The sequence below is a fragment of the Lytechinus variegatus genome, chromosome 4 (assembly GCF_018143015.1).
Source record: "Lytechinus variegatus isolate NC3 chromosome 4, Lvar_3.0, whole genome shotgun sequence".
Taxonomy (NCBI): domain Eukaryota; kingdom Metazoa; phylum Echinodermata; class Echinoidea; order Temnopleuroida; family Toxopneustidae; genus Lytechinus; species Lytechinus variegatus.
This window is the reverse complement of record NC_054743.1, coordinates 64114522-64140158: the sequence shown is the minus strand read 5'-3', so window position 1 is coordinate 64140158 and position 25637 is coordinate 64114522. Positions and strand designations below refer to the sequence as shown.

The following is a 25637-nucleotide window of genomic DNA, read 5'->3' as shown; positions in this document are numbered from 1 at the left end:
GTAAACCTGCACGCTAAGAATGAGAACTCATAACGAAATCACACGCCCAAAGTAATGAAACTTTTATATACATGATTGTATGTAAGGTTTTACATTTAATCATTCAAAATTTATAATGCACGACTACAGAGCACGGAAATAATGTTATATTGATAACATTGAAACAAAATTGAGTACATCTTTGTAATACACTTCCATGACATTTGCCTCGTCAGCAATTGCACCAGTCTGAATTCCGCACACTAATCAAATAACCAACTTCAACCCTGGGTTTAACACTATACCCCACTCTAAACCCAACCCTTAACCTAACATGAAACCCTATTACAACCCGACATCTCAATACGAAATGAAGCCCGGAGCAATTGTCCCAGGAGCTAATGGCGTGTCACCTGTAATACATGTACAATACACCAAACTGATGACACAGAAACCTATCACTTCCTCCCTGAAATGCTGGAAAATTTTTACTGCGGCTTTACCAACTTTGTATAATATCAACTTGGTCTAACACCGCTTAGTCTATGGCAGGGGCCGCAGAAGCGGGGGGGGGGGGGGGCTGGGGGCTTCAGTCCCTACACTTTTTCCCAAACCGTGTAACAAAAACATAAAAATGACCATATGATTGTGATTTTTTGCACGGTCAGCCCCCCACCTTATAAACCGTTTCACTGCCCCTGTATGGCCCGTACTACGATCTCAGGTTAAAATTAAACCCTGACTTAAAGGCATGAGTTACTGTTATAGACATATAATTAAAAAGCAAAAACAAAGGAGATATAAAAAAGTACATAGATTCCTTTCTATAACCCCCCCCCCAAAAAAAAAGATTACGATGGTGTTTTTGTGCACTTTTTGTTTCACTTTTGAAGCACCAAATTTTTTCTGGGTTTTATTTTTTTCAAAACATACAGACACAGGTAACAAGTGGGACCTCGCAGCTCAGATTTTTTAGCCAATGTCTTAAGTTGTGGTTATCTAGTATGGAGATTCAATTGGACCACAAATCTTTGACAGTACACATTCAATTTATTAAATACTATGAGATCAAAATTTTTCATAATTGCCTGTGAATGATAACTGTTTTTCTTCATTATGAAAGCAAAAGGAGACAAAATAGTAACATAAGAAATAAACAATGTAAACAAAATTTTGAATTTTTGGCTCCACATAATTTTTGCAGACAGATAGAGCATGGTCTAAGTTAAACCTGACTTCAGAATTCGGCCTTTATGCTTAAATGAACAGACTATAACCAAAATTTTCAATTTGACGAAGTAAAAAAAAAGAAATCAAAGTGAAAATCAGACCACCTTGGCATTGGGATAAGCCTAAAATAGGTATTAGACCAAATAAAGTGTAGACCAAATGGCAAATTAGACTAAATTGAGAATAGACAGAATGACTAGAATGTTTTCTCTACCAACAGCTGCAATAAACTCTTATTTTTCCAAAATTACAAGACAGGCCTAGTGAAAATATCACCATACAAGATTCCAACCCCATGAATACAACTTCCATCCCAATCTCATGTACTGAATTTCCATGTATTTCAATATTTTTTTACTTAAATTGACTTAAGAAAAAAAAGGGCATGGGATTTTCCACCAAATTACAGACTGCTCAAAAACCTTGCCCCCCACAGACAACTGACTGACGTTGGTCTTGGGTATGAGGTCTTGTGTGAGAAGCGTTGTAGTCTGATTCACAATACTAGAATAGCGTACAGGTATTATAATAGTTTGCTCATACATGTACCCCCCTCCCCCGCTATCAAAGTTTTACAAGGTCTATACAAAATTATTTCTAGACTACATTGTACATGCATCATGATGGAATATAAATAAAAACAAATACAATTTTTATACTGTTGCACAAGCCATGGGTTTCTTTGTCTAAACATGCACAAAATCCCCCGAATATATATGTAAGCATGCACTCAAAGGAATTGTCACAGAAATTCCTTAGTCCAAATGAATGTAAAAATAATTTGTTCTAAAATACTCCATAATGTAGTTTTAATGTATTGATGTCAGTGGATGAGTACCTGCACTTTGAACCACAAGTTCCAGGGTTCAAATCCCACTGCAGCACAATACACCACTTGGCAAGGAATTTATCTATGTTTGCTACTCTCTACACAAGTTTTAAATAGGTACCACGTAGGACGCTAACACTGAAATCAAATTATGACATTCATTATTTTCAAAGCTTCAAACGCTTTACAGAAATAAGATCAATACCTCATTAAATGACACTGAACTGCATGAAAAATACATTTATAGTAGAAAGTTAGAGCGAGCCCCACCATAAAATGCACCCTTCTTGCGGAATGTTGAATGCAGACACCAACACAACAGTGTTGGGCTTGCCAAGAGCAACAAAGTTAATTGAATGTAATATTTTATCACCTGGATTCACAATTAAATGTCTATAACATGGCAGAACTTTCATTTTCTGATAGGGCTCACTATTAAACTTCTTAGCACCACTGTACCTGTATCCGGGGGGGGGGGGGGGGGGGGGGGCCACTTCCATTCACGAGTGGATACCATGCGCGACCATGGGGTCTCGAAAAGCACCATAAACACGTAATTTTCATATTCTGAAAATGCACCCCTTAACAAGTATTGGCGTGTGAAACCCTACCCTTAACAAGTATTGGAAACAAAACGATACTCTTGGCAAATATTCCATGAAAGGAACCCCTAAACAAGTACAAGAATGTTTTATTGTTACGGGTCCTTCGGTCGTCGGCTTTACCTTATTTGGTTTAGTACGACCCCACCTCCTACACCTCGTGCAAATCGGACTCTAAACACGAGTGTTGGGGCAAAAAGGACATCCTTTATAAAAAAAATAATAATTTTGTTTTATCATTCCCGCAAATTCGACCCTAAACACGTAATTTTCCGAGCGAAATAGATACCCTTTTTTTCATTATTTTTGTGTTTTTGACACCCTTATCACGTTACGAACGTAACGTGCCCTATTGTGAAAAAGACATCCTTTTTACGTGTTTTTTTGGTCACTCATGGTACATGTATGCACTCGTCAATGTAAGTGGCCCCCCCCCCCCCCCGGACCTATATCTGTATTATTAATCACTTATCACTTTGGGTTTATTTTATCTAAAGTCTTAGATGTTTCTGTTGGCAACTGAGAGGTCATCATAATCTCTAGATAAAGCATGAATTTTATATGATGAAAAACTGAAGGCAAGTATAGTCAAGTAAAAATAAGGTTTTAAATACTGGCATCAGACTGAGTTGTCTTTGTGCATTGATACATGTAGTGAACATTGTTTTAGCTGAACACTGTTATAATCTGATGCATCAGTTTCTGTTCCACAGTAACAAATCTCTCAATTCGGTCACCATACGAATGACATCACCTCCTCACACAGAATACATGTACAATGAAGGCAGCATCTTCAAATAGTCAAAAACACACATGATCTTGAAAAGGTGCATGTGTAGTGGTTATAATCACTTAGAATATGTTTAAACACATTAGATTGTATAATAAGAGTAATAAATACAAGCATGTCTTCATAAACAGAAAACAATTCATAAACACCAATCCGTCCTACAACATTTTTTATTTGGCAAGGTTTAATACTCGAAAAGTTGTCTTTACATGATGGTTTTTCAGAGACATTATTAACAATTACAGTGCCAACATGTTTCTGTTATGTTCCAATATGAATGGAACTTATTTTTCAAATACCTGCACAGGCTCAGTAATATCAGTATCATCAGGAATCCAATATTACATGCATGTAGTAATCATTGTCTGGTTTTTTTTTTTAGCTGTTAGCATACAAAAGTTGGTGTCTGGTGCCCTCTCTTGGTTATATTTTATATTCATTTTTATAAATAAGCCATCTGGGCATGAGAAAGCTACAGACTAGATTCAGGGCAAGCTTCAAGAATGGTTTGGGGTTCGAAGGTTAAGAGAAATGCCAGTAGTTGCAGTTAACACTGATTGCGAGAGAAAGTCTGTAAAACCAGGCTTAATTGTCAGTATATCATCGAGGATCTAGATCTGGTACAGTCACATAAACTGAACTTTGTGGAATCTTGAAGTCTACGCTGAAAAATATTCACACTGAAGATTATCAACACAGATAAGTGCATGTGGGACAGTGTATTATTCTTGTTTTGAATGTCGTGCCCCAGGCTTGACCCGAATCCTGAGCTTATTTGCTAATTTCTCAGCAATTACACAATTTCTTCCAGAATCCTTTGGCACATTCTTTATTTATACAAACAGACACTTTGGTGGTCATTTCATTGGATTCTGTAAGAACTCATTTTGATATTGTTACCAAAACTGGCATTTACCTTTAAAGTTAACTCATATATAGGATGTGCACACTCTGCACAATCTCAGTGAAACTTCCAAGCAGTCTAGAAAAGAGGTGTTTTATTTGAAGGACAAGTCCACCCAACAAACAGCTGATTTGAATAAAGAGAGAAAAAATCAAATAAGTGTTACAGTGAAAATTTCATCAAAATCAGATGCCAAATAAGAGAGTTATGACATTTTAAAGTTTTGCATTATTTCACAAAGCAGTTATATGCAATCCTGATTAGTATGCAAATGAGGGGACTGATGACATCATCAACCCACATGAAATATTTGTATTTTCTCCTCATTAGCATGTGAAACAAAGTTTTATCCCTTCCTGAACATGTGGAATTGCCACTGTTTTATCAATTTATGGTTCCGTCAGGTTGGTCATTATTGTCTTATCTGTAAAAAATAAAACATTGTACAATTCAAACAATAAAAAAACAAAAGAAATAGTGAGAAATGTCATTGACTCTCTCATTTGCATATCCTGAGTTGTGCATTAACTGTTCTGTGAAAAATAAGCAAAACTTTATAGAAAATATCATAATTATCTTATTTCACATCCAATTTTGATGAAATTTTCAGCAATATGCTATAGTGATTTCCTGTACTGATGGAAATCAAAATTTTTCTAAGGTGGACTATCTTCAATTTTACAGCTTCAAATTGCAAACAGCATGAAGAATCACTTTTTCGGATTAGCTAATTTTCTAATTTCTGATAAAAAAAAACTATTTGGACTATTCACAGAGAACCTTTCCTGGTGACAAACGGGGGCTGCAGAATGGTTTTTAAAGAAGGGGGGGGGGGCTAACCATGCCAAAATGTAAAAATCAAGTTACTTACATTGTTGGAGCCCCCCCAGTTCCGCAGCCCCTGATTACATGTAATTGATGGTTAAGGAGTAGCTAGTCACAAAGAAGGTACCCCCCAATTCTGCAGTAAACACGAGTAGTGCAAACATTCTATTTCTTTGTATTGGATAGATTGTGAGGCTGTAAGCTACACTTTTGAGTGCTTTATAATATTATACATGCAAGTGAACAATAAAGGAGATAGAAGCGTCTCTTTTACAATAGATAACAGTAACACGATACTCATTATAAACACGCATACTTTACAGTGGATGTAAAATGGGGTGTGGCCCAAAACAATGTGTGATTTCAAGTTTAGAGTTGATGTTTTTGTAAAAAACAACTTATGCCCTTCTTGAGAAATGAAATGATATTCAGTTATACAATGACCCCTAACACTAGAATCCATACGTTTTTGGTGACAACGCTTTTAGTTATTCTTCTGTCAGACTAATGGCCACTGATGGATATCCATAGAGTTATGATTGATTGGATCAATCATAACTCTATCTATGATAGAAAAACACAGCTTGCGCATGCTTCAGGCAATCTACACGTACATACATGTACAAGTGATTATATCAAATGAAATACCTGATTACTTGGCTTATAAGCAATGAGTGATGTCACCTCAGTGAATATATTGCCCCCATTTACAATACAAGGCAGTTATATCCATCGAGGTGACGTCAAAACCTAGAAATAATATAACAAATGCGATCCTTACAGTAATGATCACGGCGTATTGACCTAACACTGATTCGAATCGATATAACCTATGTAATATGCAGCAATACTGCCCTCTACTGTAGAATATACAAGCAGTAGGGAAAATTGTTCACTAGTTTTCTCCAGTGTGTATACTGACATGGCTCATCAGATCCCATTCTGTACTGAACCCTTTATCACATTCTAAGCAATAATATGAGGTTTCTCCTGGATGAGTTTTCACATGGTCCAACAGATCACGCTGCAAGAGGAATTTCTGGTTGCACTCAAGGCAATGGAAAGGCTTTTCACCTTTGTGCATTTTCATATGAACCATGAGGTTCTCCTGTACGGGAAACTTCGTATCACACTCGGGGCAACTGAACAGATTTTCCTTGAGGTGGGATTTCTCATGGACAAGAAGATCGGACTCTACTTTGAATGGCTTTTTGCACTCTGAACAATGGAGCAGCTTTTCTTCCCGATATGACTTGTTGTGCGTCCGAAGATCAGCTTCGATATCAAATTTGTTGTTGCATTGGGTAGGTGGGAAAGGCGTTTCATCCCGATGCGACTTCTCATGGGTGGTCAGATCGGACTCTGTGTGAAACTTCTCCGTGCACTTAGAACAATTGAACGACTTATCTTTTTTGTGCGTTTGCCTGTGGCTCATGAGTTCGGAACGCAAAGGAAATTTCTGAAAGCAGTCTAGACACTGGAAAGACTTTCCACTGTCATGCAATTCCATATGATCTATAAAATCAGATGCCTTATCAAATTGGTGATCACAGTCTGGACAGTGGAACGGCTTCATGTCTGTGTGTGACTTCACATGTTCCAGAAGTTGGGAATGCAATAAAAACTTCTTGTCACACTCGAGGCAGTTGAATGGGAGTGGGCCTTCTTGCGCTCTGACCCCCTGCGTGGCATCGCCCTGCGACAGGAGTTTCTTACAACAGTCAACGCAATATTCCGGTATGTGTTCTATATTCTCAATGGGGACTTCCTTACCGCAGAGAGCACAGTTTACAGGTAGCATTTCACCCGCATGATGTTTCATATGAGCCGTAAGCTGATTTTTACGGAAAAACCCCTTACCGCACAACAAGCATCTATGTGGTCTTTCGCCGGTGTGGGTGCGCATATGATCAGTTAAATGACATCGCTGGCCGAAAACTTTGCCACAGATCTTGCAGCTGTGTGGTTTCTCACCGCTGTGGATCCTCTCATGTCTTATCAGATCAGATCTGAAGAGGAAACCCTTGTTGCAGACGGAGCAACGGAACGGTTCGGATCCGGTGTGGCATTTCATATGGTGAGCCAGATGACTCTTGTGTGAGAACCCCTTCTCACACACGGAGCACACGTGGGGGGCTTTCTCTCCCGTGTGGGAACGCATGTGCTTCTTGAGATCGTTCCTTCGGGAATACGCCTTTTCGCAGAGAGTGCATGCGTAAGGCTTCTCACCAGTGTGGATCCGCATGTGAGTCTTGAGATGGGTTTTCCGGGCGTAGAATTGCTTGCAGACAGGACACTGATGCTCCTTCACCCCCGTGTGAATCCGCATATGATCCGAGAGGTGGCTTCTTTGGGTAAATTCCTTCCCACACTCTTCACAACGGTGCGGCTTCTCCCCGCTGTGGATTCTCATATGACGCTCAAAGTCTGACTTGAAGCAGAAACCCTTCCCGCACACCGGGCACTGCAGGGGTTTATCCATGATATGAATCCTCATGTGATTCCTCAGATTATGTCTATTAGAAAAATCCTTCTGGCACACACTACATTGAAGGTTCTCGTTTTCTTCCACCGGCTTGCGAGGGCGTCCTCTGGGACGCCCAGTTCCCGGAGGCCGTCCTCGGGGACGTCCACCACCGGGGGAACGTCCCCTTCCAGGAGGCCGTCCACGTCCACGGGGTGGTGGCTTCCCCTGCAGGTTCTCATCCACTGTTGGGCAAGCTGGAGATCTGTCTCTGAGTTTTATTCTCAAGTGCGAGGTATGACTATTCGTAATTGTTACTTTCTCAACCTGGTCAGAACTAGTTGCATCCAATTCAGAATGCAACAGTTCTCTGGTTTCCTCACAGAGTTCTTCATGACTTGGAGATCTAGATGCTGCTTCCATCGCAATAGCTGAGTCCAACTGTTCTCTGGTTTCCTCACTGCATTCTTCATGACTTGTAGAGCTAGATGCTGCTTCCATTACGATAGCAGAGGTGCCTGCTGGTGATACTTTTGGTGTGAGTTGTTCGTCTGAACTTGTGAGTGTTGAAGCTTGTTCTCCAGATATGTCACCTTGTGGCTCAATATTGCACATTTCTGGGGAGAAAAAAAAGACAGAAGAGACAAGGTGTTTTAGAAATGTATATTGAAACACACTTCAAGGTAGCACTGATCAAACTGATTTGAATAAAAGATAAATTAATCAACAAATATCCAAATGCAGTTTTTCGTAAAGAAAAAACCTGCAGCAAATCTTAGTCAATAAAAAAGTACTAATGTAAGACCAGACTGTATAGCCACTGGCTGCTATGCAACCAGGTGGGTAGTCTTCTCAGCGCACGTATTGCTCACATACGCGAACAGTATCAGACAAAAGCTGTAGTCTCTGCCCAGATTATAGGCCATATTTGCAACAGAGGATCTATTAAACAGCTATATTGCTTTGAACAAGTACTGTACCATACTGTTGAAGTTGAAATTTTCGCGGATTCCGCAGCAAGATATGCGAGCGCGAATTTAAAACACACAAATTTATGAGCATTTTTAATGCAAGTTTTGAACCGCATTTCAATTGCATGTATCATTTTGGCAAAGAGATTGCATAATTTGACCTGTAGAGGGGGAACATTAAAACAAGCAAGCTTGAGCTCCAAAATCATATGCATCGCAAGAATTTGTTCCAAAGCAACGCAATCATTTTCTAAACAGTCGCAGATCTGTATTTAAATTATGATTTTGGTTGAAATATGAATTGCTGTTTGATTGTTGAGTGCTTAGATCTGTTTCGTTTTTAAGAAGACGTTGGGTCGATCGCACAGGTTTGTTGATTGATCCCATGTACTTTGAATAACCGTAATCCCCCCCCGGTCCTCGGCCGTCCATACCAGGCCAGCAGTGCCTCCATTTGGCCTTCCTCGATGTCCGCCCCGCAGAGAGAAGTTGCGCTAAATGTCACAAAAGCTCATGATTGGATCAAAACAATGCTGAATTACGTCGCTTTAGAGCTAGAATTGTGATCAGAAAATACAATTTTGCCGCTGAAATGTTAATTAAAACCATTCACAGATGGGGAGGAAGTGACTGTGATTATGGAGTGGGCAGCGCGACTTAAAGAAAATTAAAGTTAAAATGTTTTGGAGCCGCCAAGCGAGAAAAAATAATTCTGTGAAAATAACGTTTATGGTACTGGTATCAATGATGCAATAAGGAAAGCAAGACTTAACAAAAATACAAATAGCAATTGGCATTACCCTTTCCTTGGAATCAAGTAAGCATGCAAAGAACTGATTCTAGGAATGCACTTGGCATGTCAGAATGTAGCATTATAATGCTGCAACTGTCTGTACTTGTAAAACAAGTGGAATGCCTCTGGCCGTCTCACCTGCATCACGCGGTTCAATATAGCAGCAGTGCTGATTTTGAATACTACTATAACTCGCACAAGATGTTCAGTGATACATGGTTACTCTTATGTCCACTTTTTATGAACTACATGTAGACCAATAAACTTACAGAGATATGATGGTTATTCAACAAAAAAACCCAACATGGCCAAAGTTCATTGACCTTACATGACCTGGCTGTGACCTTGATCATGTGACCTGAAACTCGAACAGGATGTTCAGTGATACTTGATTACTCTTATGTACAAGTTTCATGAATCAGATCCATAAACTTTCAAAGTTATGATGGTAATTCAACAGATACACCCATTTCGGCCAAAGTTCATTGACCTTTGACCTTGGTCATGTGACCTGAAACGCGCACAGGATGTTTAGTGATACTTGATTACTCTAATGTCCAAGTTTGATGAACTAGACCAATAAACTTTCAAAGTTATGATGGTAATTCAACAGATACCCCCAATTCGGCCAAAGTTCATTGACCCTAAATGACCTTTGACCTTAATCATGAGACCTGAAACTTGCACAAAATTTTCAGTGATGCATGATTACTATTATGTCCAAGTTTCATGAATCAGATCCATAAACTTTCAAAGTTATGATGGGAATTCAACAGATATCGGCAATTCGGCCAAAGTTCATTGACCCTAAATGACCTTTGACCTTGGTCATGTGACGTGAAACTCATGCAGGATGTTCAGTGATACTTGATTAACCTTATGTCCAAGTTTCATGAACTAGGTCCATATATTTTCTAAGTTATGATGTCATTTCAAAAACTTAACCTCAGGTTAAGATTTCGATGTTGATTCCTCCAACATGGTCTAAGTTCATTGACCCTAAATGACCTTTGACCTTGGTCATGTGACATGAAACTCTGATAGGATGTTCAGTAATACTTGATTAACCTTATGGCCAAGTTTTATTAACTAGGTCCATATACATTCTAAGTTATGACGTCATTTCAAAAACTTAACCTCAGGTTAAGATTTGATGTTGACGCCGCCGCCGTCGGAAAAGCGGCGCCTATAGTCTCACTTTGCTTCGCAGGTGAGACAAAAAGCATCTTCAGATGGGTAATTCCACAGGTTGGTGGACATGAGCTTAAAAATTTAAATTCAATATTTTCTTGAATTTTTTAATACTTTAAGTCCTTTATACATGATAGTTTCAGGAACAAGAAATAAAAAGTTTATTTTCATATGTATACTTTGGAAAAAATGGTCAAAAATTGTGTCTTCCATTCTGTACCAAAATACAAGAAAAATAGTGAAAAATGAAATATGCCTTATTACCATTTTGTTATTGCAACAACATACCACTTTATATATTTCTGAAGTTTAGAAGAGTCAAATTACTTAAAATACACAACAGCTTTTCAAGTAAATTTGTAGTACTCATTCAAAAATAAATATTGCAAGCTGCTCAGGTGAGGTAATGTGAGTAACCAAACAAGTGGAATGCCTCTGGCCGTCTCACCTGCACCACGCGGTTCAATATAGCAGCAGTGCTGACTTTGAATACTACTCTAACTTGCACAAGATGTTCAGTGATACATGGTTACTCTTATGTCCACTTTTTATGAACTAGACCAATAAACTTACAGAGATATGATGGTTATTCAACAAAAAACCCCAACATGGCCAAAGTTCATTGACCTTACATGACCTGTGACCTTGATCATGTGACCTGAAACTCGCACAGGATGTTCAGTGATACTTGATTACTCTTATGTACAAGTTTCATGAATCAGATCCATAAACTTTCAAAGTTATGATGGTAATTCAACAGATACACCCAGTTCGGCCAAAGTTCATTGACCTTTGACCTTGGACATGTGACCTGAAATGCGCACAGGATGTTCAGAGATACTTGATTACTATAATATCCAAGTTTAATGAACTAGACCAATAAACTTTCAAAGTTATGATGGTAATTCAACAGATACCCCCAATTCGGCCAAAGTTCATTGACCCTAAATGACCTTTGACCTTAATCATGAGACCTGAAACTTGCACAAAATGTTCAGTGATGCTTGATTACTATTATGTCCAAGTTTCATGAATCAGATCCATAAACTTTCAAAGTTATGATGGGAATTCAACAGATATCGGCAATTCGGCCAAAGTTCATTGACCCTAAATGACCTTTGACCTTAATCATGTGACGTGAAACTCGTGCAGGATGTTCAGTGATACTTGATTAACCTTATGTCCAAGTTTCATGAACTAGGTCCATATATTTTCTAAGTTATGATGACATTTCAAAAACTTAACCTCAGGTAAAGATTTCGATGTTGATCCCTCCAACATGGTCTAAGTTCATTGACCCTAAATGACCTTTGACCTTGGTCATGTGACATGAAACTCTAATAGGATGCTCAGTAATACTTGATTAACCTTATGGCCAAGTTTTATTAACTAGGTCCATATACTTTCTAGGTTATGACGTCATTTCAAAAACTTAACCTCAGGTTAAGATTTGATGTTGACGCCGCCGCCGCCGCCGTCGGAAAAGCGGCGCCTATAGTCTCACTCTGCTTCGCAGGTGAGACAAAAAACTGACTTTGATTTCTGAGAGAAAAATTCTACACAACTAATTGGTGGGATTTTACATTCTCTTCCTTCAAACAATCTTTGACACAGTGATGACTATCAAAATCATTAAAAAGTACAATTTTTATAAAAATGATGAAGAAAACTGTAACGTGAGTAACTTTGTAACGTAACCATCATGTAATGTGAGTAACCAGTAAAGATTATTCAGTTAGGTAACATTTTCTGTGGGATGTCAAGTTTTAAGTCTCATGGTGAGTTGTGAAGTTATTTTTGATTAATTAAAAGCAAAATGAGGGTACACCTCTTTGATATGACTCTTTGTTCATCAAAATATCAGTGGTCATACAATCACACAAAAAAATTGAATATTAGTAGAAGTATTCACAATGCGAGAGTGCATTAGTAAGACTTGGTTTCAATTAACCAAACTTTAAAGAGTGTTCGAACAACACATTGAATGCTCTAACCTGTAACCCTATCACGGCCAGGGTATGTTGGGAGTTGATATGGCCCGGGGGGGGGGGGGGGGGTGGCCATTAGCAGCATGATCACGCCAAAAATTTGCGCGCAGGTTGTCTTGGACATAATCTACAATTCTATACAGTAATTTTTTTTCATGCAAATTGGTATTAAGCGATTATGCTAATTTATATGTATGCATAATTAGTAAGCGAAATCATACTTTTCCCTCTTACTCCCCAATAAAGCTCCAATTGTTCAAATTTTTGGTATAAAATCTCTTTTTGATGTTCCTAGCAATGAATTTTACACACATTATTAAATCTTTAATGACATGTGTGTTGTTAACCATACATGGACAAAATGTAACGTGAGTAACCGTAACGTGAGTAACCATATTATCTGCATCCCAAGTAAAAACCATGTGTTCTTTATTTTTTTATACAGTTTGTCTCCCTAATATACTTCTTTGAAATGGATATAATCAACTTTCATAAAAGCCTTGTATGATGAGACTTTTCAATTATGTCGACTTTTAATTTTATGCATGTCCAAATCATGTAACGTGAGTAACCGACACATTCCAAAGATTTGCCAGGAGCATAATAAAATTTCCCAAGTTTTGTTTTTATACAAAGGATATTCAGACTGTGTACTTTGCTGTGATAAGGAGATGTTTAGTTCCTATCAATATTAATGGAGTTACAGCTCCAAGTATGAGTCAAGGTGTCTCCAAATGTAACGTGAGTAACCGTGGAATAGCCCAGATGATGATTGGTTAAGTTACATGTACATGTATTTACCTTCTGCTGTGGTCTGTGATGAAGGTAGCTCTTCGGAATTTGTGAGTGCTGAATCTTCCTGAAAAGAAATCTCTCCATGATTCTGGCTACGATCAATCACTGAAAATTAACACATGTTGACAAAGTGTCAGTCAATCTGGTGTGCTCAACACAAAATAAACATTACCAATTGGATGGTGATGATGAGAATAGGGAGAAGAAAGAGGAGGGGGAGAGGGAGGTGTGGGAAAAAGATAAAGAGAAAGAGGAAAAAAATGAGAAAGATGAGAAAAGGAAGAATGAGAAGTAAAAAGGAGGGGAAGGAAAATATGCAGAGCTACCAACCCGAACAAGAACATTTCAGTATTTCTAAAGCTGAAAATCAGTATTTTGGTGAGGACATCAGTATTTCCAAGGAAATAGCAAAGGACAACACATAAACTGAAACTTTAGAAATCAGTATTTTGCAGGTAAACCATCAGTATTCTTCTCATTTTTCAGTACTAAATACTGAAAATCCATACTACTTGGCAGCTCTGAATATGATAATGCATATTCACCTGTCTTGAGGAAAGTGGGATGGCAACTTGTGGAAGAATTTTTTTCGGAAATGAATACTGTTAATGGTAATGTTAAAAAAAAAAAGCAAACTCAAACTCAAACTCAAGCCTTATAACAGGATACATATTAAAACATAACAAGGCATAGTCTAGCTCATTTTAAGTACATCCTTGACCTTCCAATTTGGCCTAAAATATTGAATCCCATTCTAAATGATCATAGCGTCGCCTAGCTGGCAGAAGTCTGGTAGGTTACTTGTGTTGTGTGACATTTTCCAATTTTCACGCAGTTGGTATTGGGGTGTTATCTCAAACACAATCAACAAGAAATGTTCACTGCATGCGGGACTTAAACGCCACTCTGTCTGACTACAGGAATGGAAATTGACATATTACTAATACTAAAATGCAGCATTTACATGTACATGGCACTTTAAAAATGTTTCTAAGAGCCGCATACTTTTACCCAGCTTAACCCTATTCCAGGCGGGGCTTTTTTGGGTGTTATATAACTGGGAAGGGGGGGGAGTTGATTCAAACTCCCCCCTTGAGATCTCAGCCGCTGATCGTGCACGAACGCCATGAAAACTGGCATGATAATAGCATAGGATGTGATCTATAGGCTGTATGGTAACTCTTTTTGAAATAATCTTTTTCACATAAATTCATTATGCTAATTTATGTGTAAAACATACTTTTTGCCGTAATAAATTGCTAACAATTAATGAAAAAAATTCTGCTTTGTAAATGAATTTCCTATGTATTTTATTGTTCTATGAATTTCTTTGTCACATTTTGTTAAGCGTATATACATGTATGCTAAAATCAATCAATTTCAGCTGATGAAAGTAAAAATAATATCTCTATGAATAAGATGAGAAAACTCAATGTACGTTGACTTTGTACACTGTACACAAAATCACGTTTAGCAATTTTAGGTCTGACATGCAGTCACGAATTGTTGCATAATTTTTCATTTTTCAAACGCATTCCAGGGCATCATGAATTTGGTCTCAAAAGATGTGTAAGAATTCAACAAAAATGTATGTGAGTGGCGCGGTTGAAACATTACATGTACGTGCAGGGGAATGGTCACAGAAATGGTCGCGGGGGTTGATTCAACCCTACAACACTGGTATTTACCCAAACTATTTACAGTCAGTAATACTGTACGGTACTGGTGCTGCTGAAGTGCACCCCCCCAAAAAAAAATCTTATCATGCTGCCAACAGTCACAAATCCTATCTTCATTTTTGTTCTTTACTTTTTTTTACAGAATCATATGAACCAAAGATCGTGGGTTCGAGTCTAACCCGGGCGGATGACTGAAGCCAGTGCGTTGTGTGTATAAATCGCCTCTCCCATGTTTGATAGATGCAGGCTATGTTACAATGTAAAACACTCTGTCCCTCGGATAGGACGTTAAATGGAGGCCCCTTGTACAAGAGAGTCACAACCTTTGCACATTGAGAACCCACTGCACTATTCGTATAAGAGTAGGAGGAAACCCTGATGTAGCGGTCCACCTGCATGCCCCCCAATCACTTATAATATCGGGATGAGAAACTTGCAGGTCATAGTGATTCAGTTCGCTTTTTGCCTCCCACGCACAGGTGACGCCAAACAAATGATAATTAATGATATTAACTTGTATCAATTTTTCAGTATTACAGTACATAGTTTTTACTGTTGAATTTTCCAGTGCTCCTTCTTGAGTTCCTGACTCTTATGAGCATTTTGGGGGCATTTTTTTTCAGGGGAGAAGTCACCCAAAGCTCCATGTAATTTCTTCCCTGCTTCTCTCACTCAATGATCAATCATTCTCCCCCCCCCCCCTTCTTTAGCACACTTTCTAATCCCCTCTTGACTTTGTCTAGGTTTTCTTCCATCTTTCACAATCATCTCTCTTAATTGATAAGCAGCCTGACATCCACTTGAATTATTCTGCAATTTTTCACCATGAAGCTGGATACTCTCCTCACTCTTGCCAAGACAGAAAATCAAAGAAAATACCACTTCTTAACATTTGTGATTTTCATTTCTATTATTCAATTAACAGGGTTTTTTATACACAACACATGGGATTACAATGACTGTTTAAAGTAGAAATATATTGAAAATCGTAAAACTGGAGAATCATATATCACAATAAAGGAGAAAATAAGGAGAACACGATGGTGTACATCATTTATCATGGAGACGGATGAAACTCAGTTAATTGATAGTTTAAAGTTCTCTCTCTGAATGCTTCAAACACGCAGAATTACGTCCGCGAAATTGGGGATTTTTTTATGACGTCACTGTCTGTACGAGAGGCGTGATTGGCTCTCCCACGTGAAGCTCCACTTGCATGCAAAACCTGTTGCAAGGGTACATTTTCTCCACATTGTCACTGAATACTTCGATCCCGAAATGATCGAAAGAAAACCCAGAATTTTATCTAGATTTGGATTTTCAAATTGATGATTTTGAGATGAAGAGAATGATGATGAAGTAAAACAACACAGTGACATAGTTGGAGGTAAATTGGGGGAATTACGCCGATGATGATGATGATGAAAATTCAACTTGCAACACAATCACAAGTAAAGTCATGTACATACCGATTCGCTACCCATTCATGCTGCTGGAAGTGCTAGCTACACCGCGCGGGCCAAATTGAATTCATGCTGAACATGAATAACCACATCCAGACAGTCTATCATAAGAAGGAAAATGATATAACTGTACTTACAAACAAGTGAATAATCCGAACCTGAAGGCAAATCAACTCAACGAATAGTACCAGACGATATGGCATATGCACTGACGATAAACTTCATGTGGCTGGATAGATTGTCACTCGTTCTGTTAGATGTAACTTTTATCTCATTAATTTGACAAAATTATGAAACTCGGGGAATTATTATTCTATATAAAAATATAGTAACATCTCTTATCATTTTTTGAATTACGATAAAACCTGTTTTGAAGGAAAACGTTGAGGTAAATTAAAATTAGATGTAAAAGATCATCCCATCATGCGAACAATGTAGCATTATGTCATCGTAAACAAACCATCACAACAACACATGCCGTATTGTTTGCTCGCCTTTGCTGAGACTGAGAGAATAGATCTATGCACGTGTTGCACAGCTCTCAATCAGCAAGGAAGGAATACGTGCATGTTTGCGATGGTTTGTTTGCAATGACATACAAGCTACGCATGTTGGGGGGGGGGGGTTTAAAAGTAATTTTAGTTTATCTCAACGTTTTCCTTCAAAAGAGGTTTTATCGTAATACAAAAAATAATAAGAGATGTTACTATATTTTTTTATATATAAATAATTCCCCGAGTTTCGTAATTTTGTCAAATTAATGAGTTACAAATTACATCTAACAGAACGAGTGACAATCTATCCCAGCCACATGAAGTTTATCGTCGGTGCATATCGTCTGCTGCTATTCGTTGAGTTGATTTGCTTTCAGGTTAATTCGGATTATTCACTTGTTTGTAAGTACAGTTATATCATTATTTTCCTTCTTATGATAGACTCTCTCTGGATGTGGTTATTCATTTTCATGGATTAAATTGGGCCCGCGCGGTGTACGTATAGCTACCACTTGTAGCAGCAGCTGCATGAGTTGGTAGCGAATCGGCATGTACATGACTTTACTTGTGATCGTCAGGCAAGTTGAATTTTCATCATAATCATCGGCATTGTTCCCCCATTATTTACCTCCAACTACCTCACTGTGTTGTTCACTTCATCATCATTCTCTTCATCTTTAAAATCATCAATTTGAAAATCCAAATCTAGATAAAATTCTGGGTTTTCTTTCATTTCGTGATAGAAGTATTCAGTGACAGTGTGGAGAAAACGTACCCACGCAACAGGTTTTGCATGCAAGTGGAGCTTCACGTGGGAGAGCCAATCACGCCTCTCGTACAGACAGTGACGTCATCAAATTCCAGTCAATTCAGAGACCGATGCGAGGCATATTTCGGAGGGGCATTTTAGCGTTTTTTAATCGGCGATTTTCACCTTTTTGTATTATTTTAGGTATTTTTGAATGACCCACTGATGATCCCCACATCATTACCTTTCCATTGATATATAATAAGACCACATTCATATTCAATATATTTCTCCTTTAACACATATTGCATTCTTACACAAAACAATCAATACGGCTTTTCCTACAATAATACAAGTTGCATCATAATAAGATGAAGTAATATCAATAATTATAGAATAATGACTCATAACAATAAATCTGAGAAAAATACTTAACTTGAAGGATTATTTTTTACAAGAACATTGCCATTTTGGGCAAAGTAATTTCACACTTTTTGGTGACCAAGGCCTTAAAATAAAAACAATTCAGCAAAATGGCTGATCAATACTGTAGCTAGAGTACCAATACCAGCACACCTGGTGAAAATAAAAATCATTCCCATGGATGTGGCAGATTAGAAGTAGAAGTTGATTTCAAAATCTTCATTTACATTTTACATACCTTCTGTTGTTGCTTGAGAACTGGTATTCACATCAGAATCTATTTCATTTAATACCTCATCTTGAGTCTTGTCTTGGCCAATTTCTGAAATGAATCATGAACATGATAGGATTATTATATTAAACCAGAAAAACAAATTAATGCAAATCAAAATGATCCCTTTATGGGTCAGCCCTCATTTTTCTTTTTTTTCTGGGGGTGAGGAAGGATCCCCCCCCTAATTTTCAAAGTGTAGATGCATTCATTCCTGTTTTCTAAGCATAATGCAATTTTGTATTTGCCCTCCTATCCAAAATATGCATATGATGGAAATTATTTATTCAAGTTGCCGGAGAGGCAAATGCACACTTTGAGCTTTTTAAACAAAGGCATTCCTTTATGATTTGTACCCATCAATCACTGCCCTAAAATCATAAAGTTATATGCCATAATGTACTTGGTTGATTATGACACATGCAGAATGAATTCATTTATGTATCAACAAATAATATTGTCGTAGATCCAGATGTTTTTAAGATAATTTTCAGTTCACATGTAATCGTATCAACTTCAGCTGGGTTTTTTTTTTACTGAAGTTATGAGCAAATACTGTAGTGTGAGACTAAATTTCACTTAAACATAACTGCTTGATGATCAACAAATTTTGTTAATTGTTGGCTAAATGATGATCTCTTACCTTGTTGGAAAACATCTTCTTGAAGTTTCTGCTCGATAGCAACAGAAGCAGTTGAAACTGGTGTAAAAGAAGACAAAAAAAAATTGATTGTAAGTTGGTGACATAACATCGATCATGTGCATGATATCAAAATTTAACCCAATCTTGGTTTTAATACTTTTGAACCTAAGTTGCTGAATTGATAAGAGTTCATCATATTCCACCTTTCCTTGTATTGGATTGAGTATCTATACTAGGGTAATGGAACACATTAATAATATCAGACCTTCTAATAAGATAGTTCACCATTTTCATAAGCAATTATTTCATTTCAAGCTGCTCTTTCAGGTATCCACATGGTCCTTGTTTTGGCTACTACTGGGTGAATCAATTGTCAGGCTGAATGATCAACCCATTGATGCACAACTACTGTCAGTTTGACCAAAGCCAAGATGGTAGTTCAAGCATGGAGCTATTACTGAGGAGAACCATCTTCCAATTCCTCTGTTAATCCTTTGTTATCGCTTCCTTCGGGCAAAGGAACGAAATCTAACATCAATCGGCGAGCCGCCAGGCGAAAGTTAGAGCCTGCTTACATAACGCGATAAACCCCCTTGTAAATTCTGAGGTCAGAGATTTTTTGAAGGACCCTGCGAGGCACCGCCGTAAACAACGTTCTCCCACATAACTTCCCCCCGAGCTCAGTTTTTTTTTCAAAATTGAAACACGACTTGCTGTTCTTCTAACATCCATATCTCTTCGTACAGATTCCTGGTGTACATCTTTTATGTATGGTTAAACTTCTGAGATGATCCCCTTTGCATACATACCAAATTCGTCACAATCTGATTTGACTCAACAAAATTACAAACGAAGTTGGAGATTGGTCATTTTAAGTATGTCTGTCTTTCTTCCATAGTTAAATCTTTCCCTGCACGTACATGTTTTAGAAATTATAATACGGAGAAAAAGCATACTTTGAGCCTAATTTTGATGCAAAGATCATCAGCATGATTACAATGACTTTGATAATATAACGACGAATCTGCGGGGCATTTCTCTGGCATTTGTCGCATCGTGGAGTACCCTCCGGTGCCCCACGCACTCCTATTTGTGTAAGTTGAAAGTGAGTGTAATGAATGACGGGAGCTCTGTGCTCGCTCAGCTCTTGTCTCTGGATCGTTTTTGGAAAATAGCAGGGGCCGCGGAGCGAATAAATTTAATTCACAAACCAGTAAAAAGGAGAAAGTACAAAAAAAAGTTATTCTACATAATAATGAACTTAAAAACAACATGTTTGGGACCACAAAGAAGTATACCCAGTTCTATGTCAGGACGATTCATTTTAAGTTACAAAGTCATTTGGAAAAAATTACAAGCGAAGTTTGACAATTTTTAGTACAAAAAAATAATCATGATTTAAAAAATATTACAGGGAACAAAATAAAAGATGATTACAACTATTGAATTCATATTCTTAGTTTAATCTAAAGAAAAAAAAGGAGGCTTCCAAAATATAGTGTCCGGACACCCGACCTCCCCCCTCACTTCTAAAACATTCTATTTCTGTTCTAAATATATTTAGAAACACCAAATATCATTATGATTTTTGTTAGATTATGGGATTTTTTGTTTGTTTTAAGATTGTACTTTTTTCTTTAATATCGTTTTTTCTTCATTATTTTATCCTTCCTCTTTGCCCCTTTTTTATTCCATCCTATCGGCTTTCTTACCTGATTGTCTCTCTCTGTTCATTTTTCCTTTTTTTTTCCTTCTTTGTCTTGCTCTCTTTCCCCTTTTTTATTTTTTTCCCTTCATTTTTTCTTTCCTTAAACTTTTCTTTGCTTCCTTCTCCCTTTTCTTTTTGTTCTTTCTCTCCTATTATTTTCTCTTTTTTTCAATTCTCTCCTCCCTTTATTTTTTCCTCCCTCTCTTTCATTCTTTCTTTCTTTACTAGATTTTTTCCTTCTACTTTGTGTCCTTTTTTTCTTTATTTCCCTCCCTCCCTTCCTTCCTGTTTTTCTTCTTTCTTTATTTCTTTTCTTTCAAAGAATAAAGGAAACATTTTTCTTTTCTTCGCTCTTTCTTTCCTCCTTTTTTCTTGCTTCTTTTTTTTCTTTCCCTTATGTTTTCTTTCACACATCTTCCCTTCCTTTTCTTTTTCTTTCCCTCTTAATTCATTTCAAAGAATGACGGAAACGTTTTTTTTTTCTTTTATTCTATCTTTAATCATTTTATTGTAACATTCCTTTTTTTTCTTTATTTTTTCCTTCATTTTCCCCTTCATTTTTTCTTTCTTTCCTTTCTCAATTCAACTCTTTTCTTTCGCCTTTTCACTCTCTCCTTCATTCTTTCGTTCACCCCCCTTCCAATTCTGTACATTTTTTCCCAAGTTGAACACCGTGTAGCCTCCTTTGTTGATCTTTTTTTAAAACCTGGCTCGGTCGATCCGCTCATGCAGCATATACTTTGTCAATTGTCACGTATTTCTTTTGGAGAAATCTGGTCACCCTGCATTCAGCTGGTTCCAAAACCAGATTTTCGTCTTTGAAATCGTGAGCCACCATGTTTGGATAAAATTCGTGAAGCCGATGTGAAATGCATAATGCTACTGCGCAAGCGCAAACCCGAGCTGTCGATCGCGTCGATTAACTGTTAATAGCTCTATGGTTCAAGTTAACCATCAGCTAACTTCTTTTCTTCTTCCGAAGTTCCGGTAACAGTCTGGTGTACTATCATACTGGTTAAGTGCAGTGTGCATTTAAGATTTTCGGTCTAGCATCACGGAAGAGACAACAGATTTAATCATCTTTTGGAATGGTCACATTTTTTTATCACATTTTTTACAAGATTGACGGTTCCATCAGCTCAGCTTGATTAGCCATAGACGGCTGGCAGCTGTCTGTTTTGAGGAGTTTATAAACAATTTCAATTGTTTTAATTTCTCCTCGAAAACAGATGACTTGCGATCGTACAGCTGCCATTAAGGGGTTGACAATACTAAAACCCCCGACAGGACAGGGCTCCTTGATTTTTGTATTTCTAAAAATACATAAAAAGAGATGATGCGGGGAGGGCCCGGGGGCCACTTCCATTGACGAGTGGATACCATGCGCGACCATGGGGTCTCGAAAAGCATCCTAAACACGTAATTTCCATATTCTGAAAATGCATCCGTTAACAAGTATTGGCGTGTGAAACCCTATCTTTAACAAGTATATTGGAAACAAAACGATACTCTTGGAAAATATTCCCTGAAATGAACCCCTAAACAAGTACACGGGTCCTTCGGTCGTCGCTCGGTTTTACCTAGACCAAAAGCTTCAGTCTCTGTATTTTGGTTGTTCCGCTGAACTGCGTTGGCTCCACTCACCATACATAGACTGAAGTGGTTGGGGGTCCGTGGCTACAGACAACGTATAGTGAACTAGCGTTTTATAGATCGCGATTTAAAACTGTTTTTTGAGCGAAATTTAAGTTCACTATACTACAGACATAGTATAGTGAACTAGCGTTTTATAGATCGCGATTTAAAACTGTTTTTTGAGCGAAATTTAATGATGAAATTCAGGGAAATACAAATAATTTAAGTAATTGCATACCTTGGACCGGATTTATTGATAAAAAAATCCACTGGATGATTGAGAAATCTGTCATCTAAGCCATTTTCTCCTGACCTGACGGTTTATCTTGCAAGTTGCCATCTTGAATGACGTCATTATCGTTAATGTCTCGATATATCGCGATTATAACTATTATCGTTTGTCTTCGTGAGTGTATCGTATCCGTATCGTATTATTGCCTTGTAGGTGTGCTGGTGGAATGCAATATCGATATCACATTCGTACATTGTTGACGCCCTCTCCGCGTTCGTTTGTAAATATTTCATGCCATTTTGACCTGTTTTCCTGTGTCGTACCCAACTAAACATCGGTAAAGAATAATTTTCATGCATTTTCATCTATATTGTATCGTTTAAATTTTTGTAAAATTGAATATTTAAATATTAAGAATGTTTAGTTTAAATATCCTTAGATTGTAACCTCGATGTGTAAAAGAACCTCAAACTTTGGACTCTGGTCGGACAAAGGTGCTGGGGTTATAACGAATGGGAGCCCACACGGACACTTTACCGTCGGTGAATGGGGATTACAGTAAAATGTCAGAAATTGTTGAATAAATCCCCAGAAACGACGGTTATTCCTGTCTAGGTTTTACCTTACACATCATTTTGTTTAGTATGACCCCACCTTCTACACCTCGCGCAAATCGGACTCTAAACACGTAATATTGGGGCAAAAAAGGACTTCTTTTAGAAAACATTTTAATTTGTTTTTATCATCCCCGAAAATTTGACCCTAAACATGTCATTCCTAGCGAAATAGATACCCTTTTTTCATTATTGTTGTGTTTTTGCCACCCTTATCACGTTACGTACGTAACCCAATCTTGAAAAAAAAACCTTTTTACGTGTTTTTTGGTCGCGCATGGTATCCACTCGTCAATGTAAGTGGCCCTCCCCCCAGGCCCCGGGGCCAGGGGGGAGGGACATGAGGGATGGTCAATGCGATGGAGATGATAAAAAAAAATTGGTAAAAGATAATTTGTTCAAATATTGAAATTTGCATAGTTTTTATAGTTTGAAAACAAAGTGCGAAGCTTTAACGTACCGGTGCTAGGTCCCCCCCCATCATGTTCACATGCGCAGGCATTTTGGGGCCTCCGCGCACCAGTCTTGTCCTGGGGCGCGGTAGCCAGGGGCGTTGTGGGGAGTGAAAGTTATATACTGTACGTAGCTCACTCCCCACTAACGCCAGGAATCACCGTACATGCCTTTGCGTATCGGACAGGATTACCCATGGTGAACCTAGACCTAAATCACCAATTTTAGTTATAGTTTTTCGCCCAAAGTTATGTACATGGGCAAGTTTTATGTTTACCCCCATATGATTATATTTCTTTTATTTTTCATTAAATAAATAGTTGTAAAATTGAAAGAAATTAAGAGCAATAGCGTTCACTTACCCCCGTCTGTTTACGAAGCCATTTTGATTTCTTTTGTTATGATACCTAGATACACACGCATGCAGAGCTGCAACTTAGATTTAAAAAATACTTGCATTTGTCAATAAAAATCACGATTTGTAAAATATTTGTTTTGGTTGAAAAATATGAAATAATTTATATGATATATATGATGTCGCCAAGCGGAAGACAAAGAAATCAAGATGGCGACGTAAACACGGAAGTAAGCTCTTTCCATCTTTTCAAAACAAATCTCTCGTTTTTTTAATGAATTCTTCTTTAAAAATGAAATCAATATCGCTGAAATGTTGGAAATGAAGTTGGACCCCATGTACATGTTTTAGGGCTAGATCTTTTAGAGGGAAAGTAGAATTCTCGGGGGCGAAAGTTTCTGGTTTTGTACCCGTATGTGGGGAAGTATAGGGAGGAATCCCAGGCGTTAGTGGGGAGTGACTCCATACGTACAGTATATAACTTTCACTCCCCAAAACGCCCCAGGCTAGGTTCACCATGGGTAATCCTGTCCGATACGCAAAGGCATGTACGGTGATTCCTGGCGTTAGTCACTTGTTCACTGCTACCATCTGGCCTGTGGAGAATCTACAGGTAGGACTATGGTATGCCAATGCTGTATAGAGCACACACTTTAAAAAATCATTAAAATATCACTTTTGTGACCAAAATTACTAATTTCCATATAGTTTTAATTTATTTATCATTAGTAATGTTGTAATAATTTTTGTATTCACCAGAGCGCTCAAAAACTTGAATTTTGGGCATATTTTTGTGTACGCCCTCTATTGGTGGAAAGTAATATGGCAAGAAAATTTTCATTTTTTTATCTCTATTTTTAATTAAGAAAAAATGATATAAAGAATCAAATTTAAATAAGAGCCAAGTGGTATGAATTAGAAGGTCTAATGGAAACTGTCTGTGTAAAAAAATCAAGCATTTGCCCCAAAGAAAAAGAGAAAATAAGCCAAACATTGCCACCCTTATTTTGTCACACATGGAGATATAACTGAGAACAAGGTTATATTATAACCTTGTTCATTGAATGAGTGGCGTTATAGTGGGGAGTGAGCTACGTACAGTATATAACTTTCACTCCCCACAACGCCCCTGGCTAGGGCGCGGCCGGGGGAAGTCCGGGCGACTCACTCACCTTGTTCCGTTGTCATATTGACTGGGCAGACTCGCACAGAGAAAGGCTTGCACTGCTCTGCAGTCTTGCACGATCACTTCTTCGAAAACTGCAGTGTTTTTGCCAGTGAGTTCCGATGAAGACCATAGACAGCAGAAGAATTAAATACCGTTATATATAATCATTATGATACACGAACAAACAACTCCCCGCTATATTAGATTTTTTTTATTGATGAATGAATGGTGTTTTCCGGCAAGACGGGTCGCGTCGGGGTCGGGGGTCATAGCTAAGAGCGTGGATATCCGAGATATGCATGGCCGATCCGGTGACGTGCACTCCGGAAGAACATACACATGAAGGATTGATAAACATCTCCACTTTCGTATGACAAAGTTTGGCATGAT

General features: G+C 37.9%; 1 protein-coding gene across 1 annotated transcript; it reads right to left on the bottom strand.

Annotated features, from left to right (window-relative positions):
* Positions 1-5205: 5205 nt before the first annotated feature.
* LOC121414519 (zinc finger protein 345-like) lies at positions 5206-25499 on the bottom strand. The gene is made up of 5 exons (XM_041607725.1): positions 25252-25499; positions 19083-19139; positions 18407-18490; positions 13368-13466; positions 5206-8240 (listed from the first exon to the last, which is right to left on the bottom strand). Exons 1-5 carry the CDS (start codon positions 25265-25267, stop codon positions 6055-6057), a joined length of 2442 nt encoding a protein of 813 aa, XP_041463659.1. The 5' UTR covers positions 25268-25499; the 3' UTR covers positions 5206-6054.
* Positions 25500-25637: the final 138 nt, after the last annotated feature.

Excerpts from the sequence above, each read along its gene's own strand:
- LOC121414519 (XM_041607725.1), bottom strand. Across the intron at positions 13,467-18,406 it reads TTCTCAAGCAACAACAGAAG|TGATTGATCGTAGCCAGAAT; the intron begins GTATGTAAAATG and ends GTTAATTTTCAG. Across the intron at positions 8,241-13,367 it reads ATCACAGACCACAGCAGAAG|AAATGTGCAATATTGAGCCA; the intron begins GTAAATACATGT and ends TTTTCTCCCCAG.